The 9790-nt window shown below is 42.3% G+C and overlaps 1 protein-coding gene across 1 annotated transcript; it reads right to left on the bottom strand.

Annotated features, from left to right (window-relative positions):
• Positions 1–7622: 7622 nt before the first annotated feature.
• LOC133441949 (protein FAM181B) lies at positions 7623–9773 on the bottom strand. Its single transcript, XM_061719765.1, has one exon. The coding sequence runs from the start codon at positions 9298–9300 to the stop codon at positions 8335–8337; it is 966 nt and encodes a 321-aa protein (XP_061575749.1). The 5' UTR covers positions 9301–9773; the 3' UTR covers positions 7623–8334.
• Between the last annotated feature and the right edge of the window lie 17 nt (positions 9774–9790).

Below are 9790 nucleotides of genomic sequence, written 5' to 3'. Positions count from 1 at the left end.
CTGAAAATGACCATGTTTAAAGGGGACCTATTATGAAAAACACGTTTTTTCTTGTTTTAACATATATAAAGTGGTCTCCCCTCACCTTGCCAGCATAGGGGAGACAAAATACCATGAATTTCTGCAAGCTCTCTGACCCCCGCCGGATAGAGTCCCCCAGTGTCACGTGGTTTTTTTTGAGCCGATTAGAATCTGCTCCTGTCGTTACGTAACGACAGGAGCAGATTTCCAGAGGTTCAGCCTCCGCTGCTGAAACCACGCCCACAACCAGCTCTCCCCGGCTGGAGCGGTCCTTCCTTCAGCCAGTCGGACGCGGCGCCGCGGCGGAGCGGATCCGGGTTGAATCATCCAGGTTCCCGGGTGGTTTGGGAGCTGGGTCCTCGGGGATCTGTCCCAGGCTGGACCAGCTTCACCCTCCGAGATTTTCAGGCAAATCTGTCGGTTTGATCACCGGTAACCGACGATGCGCACAGGATGCGCTCCGGAGCCGATCTGTGCGCCCGCCGAGCGGTTGCGGCGCCCGTCGCGCAGAATCCGCCGGGCAGATCCGGCTGAAATTCCGCTGGTCGGTCCCCGGGAGTCCCTGCTATCAGTCCAGGCCGGTTCCTGCGGTCCCGGTCGGTCAGAACCGCTCAGATTCCCCCGTTAAAGCCGCGGTGATGCGCGCTGCTCCAGCAGCGCTGCTCCCGGGCGCCCGGCGTGGCTCCGGGGCCAGCGTTCAGCATCCGCCGGGTAGATCCGGCTTAAATAGTGCATAAATGTTATTTATATACAACTCATATTTTATTTTTTTAACAATAAAGTTTCCATTTGTGAAAATTCAGTGTTTTATTTATTTACAGGCTCGGGCTGCTCTGGCGGAGCGAGGTTTATTCTCCTCCCCTGCTACACGTCATTCAGGGAGCCAATCAGCACAGAGCCTCATTATCATACCCCCCCCTTCCCTAAAAATGAGGCGCAGAAAAAGAGGTTAGAAGCGGTAAAACTAGTGACAGGGCCCACAGGCTGGATTTATGATTTATGTAGAAAAAACAAGCTTTAGATGGTTTTTAAGACATTCAAGGCCTGTTTAAAATATACATTAAATGCCATAATAGGTCACCTTTAAAAGTGAAATGACTACAACCAGTACTGGAGTTGAGGGGGGATGAGGGGGGATGGCATCCCCCCTGAAATAAAAACGGTCCAAATCATCCCCCCCTGTAAAACTGCCATCCCCCCTTTCCATCCCTTATGTCATTTCATCAATGAATGTGGTTTTACTGCTATTTCAACATTTAGAGTCATCACCAGGAAAATAACACCAGAAAAATAACTTATTTGACAATTTTCACCTGTTTCAGGTACATTTTCACTTGAAATAAGTAGGAAAATCTGCCAGTGGGACAAGATTTATCTTCTCATTACAAGCAAAAAAATCTTGTTCCACTGGCAGATTTTTCTACTTATTTCAAGTGAAAATCTACTTGAAACAGGTGAAAATTGTTGTTTTTTCCAGTGATGAGTCTTGTTTTAAGTGGAATGAGATTTTTTTTACTAAAATGAGACATTTTAACTAGAAATAAGACAAATATTCTTGTTAAGATTTTGAGTTTTTGCAGTGATCCATTTTACTTATCCTGTGAAGGACAGAGTCATATTTATAAGTTCAGAAAACTGTTTTTATTGTTGTGTTTTGATGTATTTGATGTAAGCCCAGTGGATATTTAAAGCTTACAGAAGGCTGCATTTAACTGCTGCTATGTCATTCCTGCAGTATTTCTGCAGGTGTTTTGGTCAGTGCTGTTATTTTTTAATATATTATATTATTTGTAATCAGCACAAATTATCTGTCCCCATATGATAAAATCCACCATCTCCCCTGATTTTTTTTTACAACTCGAGTACTGACTACAACCTCAAATAAACAACACACCGGTAAGAAGCAGCCAGGCGCTGCTGATCAAACTTGATTGATTGATCGTGAGCTGTTGCGAGTACCTCTTTGAAAGTACATGTTTCGTCAGTTTACTGGTGTGTGGTATGCAGGGCTGTCATAACACAATGCTAATGAGGAAAGATATCTGCTTTAGGCTTCATCCCAAACTCTAAAAGCCTCCGTTATTGTAGTAAATTAAACGTTAGGGTTTCAAACAGTATTATTGTCAAAACATTGTACAATTATGACTTCTTTAAAAATGTCTTATTTCTAAAAGAAAAAAAAAAATAGCATGGCAGCTGCACTTAATCTCACAAAGGTGGCTCTCATAAAAATCACAAGACTTCTGGGATAATGTGGTTTATTCATCAGACCAAAGAGCAAAGTGGGAATGTTTGGTCATAATAGCGCCAAGTTTCGCAAACAGAGCTTTTCAGCACAAACGCCTCGCCGACTCTGGAGAAGTAATAATCTGGGCCTGTTTTTGCAGCCATGTGATCTGGGCACCTAACACCTCTGCATACCAAAATATTTTAGAGTCAAATGGGACGCTGTAACTGGGTCATGCAACAGGACGATGATCCCACACACACCGGCGAGTCTGCAAAACCCTGGCTGGAAAAGGATAGAATCAAGATGTTGCAACGGTGCAACTGCTGTGGTGGGAGCTGAGGAGAAACGTGCATAAATGAATGCTAAAAAACTTCAATGAACTGAATCGTGGAGAGAGAGAAAAAGAAATTGATTCAAGATTTTAAATTACTTAGTTTTCACACACTCTTTTTGGATTTTGTCTGTGTTTTTGTTAAATGAATACTGGCATAGTGTAATCTGCCATGTGCTGTTGTTTTTTTGTTCACCTGAAGTTGTATTTTTATGTTAAATCAATTTCTTGGTAAATACGAGATGATTTTTATCGTGTCCTGATACAAATGAAACTCTTAACTGGAAGAGTGTTCGCTTTCTTTTCCACATTACTGCATATGTAAATCCTGTCGACAGGTGTTTGAAAGATTTGAAAAAAGCTAATGATCCCTGAGGTGCTGCAAAAGTAGCACCGTAGTTAGTACACCCAACACATCACATGCTTGTAATAATCAAAGACAGGAAGCTAAAAAATGTTGGGGAAACATATGTGCAGGAGGCATATGTGCCCATTTTTGCAGCGGAATAATAGCGTGCAGCTGTTTGTTGGATTTTGTCATCACTCTGATGTCATTATTACTGATTAACTCAAGCAGCAGAAAGTAGTTAAAATGATGATAATTACCTCCACAATATTCAATGGTTCTTCCTCGGATAAAGGTCATCTGCCTCGTCCAGATGAGAGAGCATGCAGCCACAACAAGGCAGAGAAGAGACGGGCCGGCTACCGTCCGTAACCATTAGCGACAGCTATGTAAGAACTGTGTCGGTAAAACGGCAAAGAAAACACAACACAGGACTTCTCTCTGGCATTGTGGCTACATCATCTCAGTGACAGTGGGAAAAGGCAAAAAAAAAAAACAACCTGACAGCACAGAGACACGTTTGGTAGTGGAACTTGAATAATTCAGAGAAGTCTAGATCTGGATGGGGGCCTGGAACATTTCAGGGACAACAGATATTCAGTGTATTAAAGCCTTTGCTTAGCTGTTGCGACGAGACACAACATTTCTATCTGTGACTCAGACGGAGCGTGACCACCTGCTAAAAGAAGAGCCTAAGGGGCGCGCAGGTGGTCGAGTGGTTAGAGCGCATGCCACATACGCAGTGGACCCCGTTTCGAATCCCGGCCGGGGACCCTTTGCTGCATGTCAGTCCCCCTCTCCTTCCCATTGTTTCCTATCATTGAACTTTCAAATAAAGGCGTCTGTGCCGAAAAAATCTTTAAAAAAAAAAAAAAAAAGAAGAGCCTAAGGAACTTAAAGAAACTGTTGGGCTAACACACACTTCAAATAATTACCTCCCTCAAACAACACCCTGACTGGGACGGAGGATACATTTATCAGTGGAGGAGACTAACAGGTCCAAATAATGTTTTCCTTTTTTAAATGTTCACTTTCCTGAAGGCTCCAACCTCCAAAGACTTGTCATACAAGTACAGCGCTAATAATAGCACTATTCTGGGTTTATTATAACTTCAATAGTGAGGTGGGAAATGAAGTGCTCTGCAATCTTTATAACATTGTTGGAGTCTATCATGGAACTATGAAAGCCGGGGCTTCCCGTTGACTTTATAATGACATTGCCATCTTGGCTTCATGCATGACTTTAATAGTTCAGGTTTGTCCATTCAGCCGTGCTGCAGTGTAGGTCATATCAGCGAGTGCACCAAACAAATTCCACCATCTGAGCAAGAATTGACTTTTAGATTGATATTCGTTGATTTAATTTGCATAAGAGGGATGCATTTGTCAATATAGGGAGCATCTGCAGGGGGTAGGAAAAACTTGAGGCTCTATTGTCTTTTATCTGTTTGAGACTTTTGTCAGCTGCACAGCTTGCAGTTGTTATCAAACTGACAGAAACCCACAGATGTAAGAAAGCATACCCACAACACCCCAAGGAGGAGAGCAATGCATCATAGCTGCAGAGAATGAAAACAGACTTAAAGGGAAAGCAGTGAGACATGAAATGCATATGCAGAGAAATCTAATTCACTGTAAGGAAACCGTTTTTTTCTTTGAGTATAACAAAGATAAGAAGATGATGATGAGGCAGTGACATGCACATTTAAATGATTGCTGACTGATACTCCGTCTCCCACGGTGGGGATGTTACTGCTGTCACCGGGGGAGGTCTTGCAATAGAAGATGTGAAGATGTGCCGGGTGTGTTGGGAAGTGCCAACTCTCTGCAGTGACCTTGGCGATCATCCTTACAGTGCTATAGCTGCAGGATGCCCTTTTAAGGTGGAAGGTGGCCTACATCATCCTTTACAATGAAAATATCACTTCAGAATTGCAGGATTTAAATTTAAAGGCTCCGTTTGAAGGCCTGGACAGGAAATCATTGCAAGGACGAAGAAAGAAAAGGCTGCATAATTGTGTATGCTGGTGATAGAAAGGCACAAGGACCCTGAACAACAGGTGAAATTATACAGATGTATGAGAGATATAAAGAACTGACATCTACTGCATGTTGCCAAGTATATAAGAAATATTTCAAAAGCTGTTGTTTTTTTTTTTTTTTAACTACATACACAGATTTGAAGAACGAGAAGAAGTTGTTCTTTTTAAATATGTGGCCACAATTTACAGAGCAGACCTGTGGGCACAGGTTACAAAATATGGGAATGGCTTACAAAGTTTTATGAGGATGGATTTCTAAGGAACTTTTTTTATTTTCATGGCGAGCCCAAAGGCAGGCTCCATATTTTTGGCTCTTGTATTTCAAGACAAAGTACTTTTCTGCCCCAGTTAACAAAACGAGGGGTAATTAATGTTTCCCCTTTTCAGACGCTTATGTTGCTCAACAGTTTAAGCAGGCTTATACAACAGTAATTGTAAATTAAACAATAAATCCTTACAACCTTAAAGTAGCAGAAGTGTCTTATCTTAGATCAACAGACCTAGAAAGTAAAATAAAATCTTGAGGTAACCTTTAAAGAGGAAATATATTAGAATAGACCCAAACTAGCCTAAAAGCACATTTTGTCATCTACAAAATAAACATGTGAATGTTGAGGACGAGCTCAAAGACACAAATGCAATAATGCAATGTGTGAATGTGTTACAGGATTAAGGAGATCATCTTGCTCAGAGCTTCTACCCCGATGGTGCTGACAAGAAATAATAATTAGCTGTGAAAGGTCAAGGAGAGGGTAAATGTGGATCCGGTGGTGTGCAGTAACTTTTCTACAATAAAGGTTTTTAAGTACAACCAGTGTCCATATTCACCTTTATTCTTACATACTTTTTATGGATTAATGGATGGATGGATGGATGGACGGACAGACGGACAGATCTGGTGAATTCCATCTAGTTTACTCAAAGATCTGACTCGGTATTCAGGTCTGCACCAGCACTGATCTTGTTAATCACTTTGACAAACATTGCACCTCCAGTGTGCCATAAATCCAACAGGCAACAGTTCTGGCTCCATCAGCAGGACCTAATCTGAATGTATCAGCCAGTTCAAACTCGGGGACAAGAAACCCCAAATGCCTTCTGCATGTATAGTTTTTTGTGTTAAGAAAAAATGACACTGGAGATTTTGCTTTTGCCAGAGTGGCTTTGGCCAGTTTGCTGATCAAGCGAAGCGACAGGAGGAAAAGTAAAAATCCTACAAGAGTCCTTTTTCAACCAAATTTAGAAAAAGTCACGTTTCACAACCATTTATTCGCCTCCAGGAAACTAAATTCTGTAGATATTTATTTTATTGAGAGACATCTGCAGAACTGCTCAGTCGTCACCACAAAAGGCTCCAATTACATGCAAAATGTCATAAATCATTTGAAAGTAGATGGGAGTGGTGGACTGTGTTTTCCGCAGAACATTACTGCCATCTACTGGAGGGGTTTATCTCATGTTATTCATTTTCTGGATTATATATTTTTTTAAACGGGGGGGCGTAAAAATGTCTTTATTTCATTATTATCTATCAATTACACTTTAATTTTGTAAATCCATACGCTGTCAAAACATAAATTAATAAAGCCAAAGGTTACATCTCTGTAAATGAGCGACTATGTGTCAAAGCAGAGCCTTAAAAAACAAAAAGTGCAATGAAATAAAAGCAGACAGCAACTCTTCGTTCCATGTCTGAGGCGGGGAAATTTAAAATGGTGAAATTGTTTCGTTTGAAGTTTCTGCAAACCTTTAACCAACTGATTTCATGCCCAGATCCCCGTAGTGTCTTTGAAAAAGACTCGGTTGGATCTGTGTAAACTACTGTAACACCTTTTCAATGGTTTTATCAACATTTCTCCAAACACAAAACCAAAATCAACAATCAATGCGTGTTTTCAGACTTGAGAGGAAGCTGGATTGCCTGCAGAAAAGGCACAGAGGTGTGGGGAGAACATGCAACCTGCACGCAGAGAAGCCCCGCAGAGGCCTGGAGCCATGACCTCCCTGCCAAGCAGCACGCGATGCTGCAGCCACAAAGGTCAGGGGTGTCTGTTTTCCTTTTAAATCCAAAAAATAAAAATAAATAAAACAGCTGAAAGATAATCTTAAATCTTTTCTCCTAAATTGTGGAATGATTCTTTTCCTGTAGCTTTTCCAAAATAAAAATGTGGATAAAAGCGCATCAGGGGCCACCAGGGGGAGGTAATGATGTGCACCGACGAGCAGAATGATGTTTAAATCTGCTGTTAGAAATCTCTGGTGACAAAGTTCTACTTTGAGATCGTTCAAGATTCAGTCCGTCGATAAATTTCACTTTAAGTCAAGGAAAATAACATTATTGCAGCATTATGAGGACAATGACCATAATAAGACACCCGATGGAACAGCCCAGTGGTCCAGTTGCTCCCTCCCTCGACTGTTTGTTACATAAACAGCTTGTTTATGTAACAACTCCTCATCATCCCCTTAAATAAGAAATAAAAAGAATAATCAGGAAGCCCAGGGATTTTTCTGTAACTATGTTTGAGACATATCATGGACACGAACATTTTTCCTGACTGTGTTTTTCTGTTGTTTTTGCTGCCTAGTAAATATTGATGATTACACACACTGTTCCACAAAAAAACACACACACTTTAATAAAGACCCGCTTTATTTTGTCATTTTTATAATAACTACATACATTAAAGACTTAAAAAGAAATCTGGTCAAACTGCCAGCTGAAAATAAATTCAGAGCCATAAAATTCTGTAAACCAGCTGGAGGGAATCAAACATGCTTGAAATCTTCTTTTTTTTTCATTTTATTATTTAAATTTCATTTTCATATTTCTGAACAGAATTGTTACTGCCAGGATCGAAAAAGTGCATATGTTGTTTTGTCATACTGTTAAGAAATCTAGGGTTAATTTCACTTTTCTAGAATAAGCAGCTGCTTGGCGGACTAAATCGACAACTATTTCAGCAGCCTGTGCAGTTTTCCTTCATAAAACAGGAGAAATGTCGTAAAACTAATGTCTGACTGAGAAAATCCAAAAAGACTACATTTCACCGACTTAAACATGCAAAAAAGGAAATGCATTTTCATTCAGAGTGTCATCAGAAACTGCCTGAGATGGTTAAAATCCACACACAGAAAAGACAGAAAAAGGGGGGGAGATTATACTGGAATATTGAACAGAAATGTATCAAATTGTCTTCAGAAGCTTTGTAACTTTTCATTAAATATGAGATAAAAACTTCTTGGGGAAAAGAAACAAAACAACTTTGTTGAGGAAAGATGCATCTGCAACAGAAAAAAGTTTCATGCTAAAAATAAAACCTGTTTCTGTATGAGTTTTCCTAAAAACAGAATGAAACATTTTTCATAGAGATGAATAATTAGCTCTGTTGTAACCACTGCACAAGTCGTAGGTAACCTGAGGTATGGAGCAGTCTGTGAGGAAGTTTGGGAAAGCCAAAGTGCACAATGCGCTGTCATCCATGGGCCCGGAAGCATCCTCAGCCTGGCAGTAGGCGGGAGGCTGGGCCGGGCCGACGCCGCGCAGACTCTCCCCGAGTTTCTTAGAGGGTCCCGAGCAGCTAGTCCAGGGGTCCGAGTAGAAGAGGCCTCCGACTAAATGATGAGCGTCGTAGGAAGCGGGATCCGGGCTTCCCAGCTCTGGCTGTAATCGAAGAGGCATGCCTTGGTAAAGGTCCTGGTCACTTACCATGTTGCTATAATCAGGTCCCAAGAGCTCGAAGAACTCTGCAGCCTCGGGATTGCCTCTTTCCAAGTCCTTCAGCGTCATCCCGGATGTGGAGCTGACTTTGGAGCAGTTCGCAGGCTCGGTGAAGAAAGACGGTGGCAGGTTGCGATGCCTCAAGGGCGGCTTCTTGGCTTTCTCCCCTCTTATGTCCTTCGCAGGGCTGAAGAGAGCTGCCAAGCTCTTGCTCTGCAAGTTGGCCTGGACCCCATCACGCTTGGGCAGCATTTTGCTCTGCAAGGGGCTCGGTTGAGACCCGGGGGAGCCCTGTCTCTTTGCTGGGACCTCTGCTACGTTTCCTGGCGTTATAATGCCGGTGCAGCGCTTGATCTGCTTCTGCAGGTACTTCCGGTGGTTGACTTTCCTTTTGGATTTCACCGGCTTGTCCAGAGCCAGCTTGATGTTGCTGGAGGCCGAGTCTATGAAGCTCAGCAGGTCCCTCGTGGTCTCTTTGAAGTCTTCGTCATTCTCTGCCTCACCCAGGAGACTCCCATCCAGACTTTTATCCACGTCATACTCCATCACAGAGCCGGGGAAGCAGAAGCTCATGAACTGAGGGTTCATGATGGCAGTCTGAACAGCCATTACTCTGTCGAGCCCAGCGGCTTCACCTGTGGCATCCACTGTGATCCCTGCACCGACACTTTCTTCAGAGCATTACTTTGTTCTCCTGGTAAAAACACTTGGTCCTGATGCTGCTCATTAACTTTCTATAAACATTCCAGACTAGAAGTGAGGGGCTCTGAGGAAGGCGAGATCTTTCGTGGGGGCTGGACTAATGATGTCAGAACATCAAAGGGGAGGGGCAAAGAGACCAGAGGACTTAACTCTTTGCTTGTGTTGTGACCACCTGCATCTAAAGAGGGATTTGTCTGAAATTCCCTGCCGAGCTGAAGACAATAACCTCTGTCAGAACTCCACTCTTCCAGTTTAACTCTGTGTGTGTGCTCTGAACCACAAAACCCTTCGTGAAACTGGAGAATATTACTGTAACAGTGAAAAGAAAAGTTTTTCCAACTCCTGGTGGATTGGAGTACTTGTGCAAAGCACAGCTTTAACACCACCCCTTTGCTTA

This window comes from Cololabis saira, chromosome 4 (genome assembly GCF_033807715.1).
Source record: "Cololabis saira isolate AMF1-May2022 chromosome 4, fColSai1.1, whole genome shotgun sequence".
Lineage (NCBI taxonomy): Eukaryota > Metazoa > Chordata > Actinopteri > Beloniformes > Belonidae > Cololabis > Cololabis saira.
This window is presented reverse-complemented; position numbering and strand designations above follow the sequence as displayed.

Excerpts from the sequence above, each read along its gene's own strand:
- LOC133441949 (XM_061719765.1), bottom strand. The coding sequence starts at position 9,300 with ATGGCTGTTCAGACTGCCATCATGAACCCTCAGTTCATGAGCTTCTGC.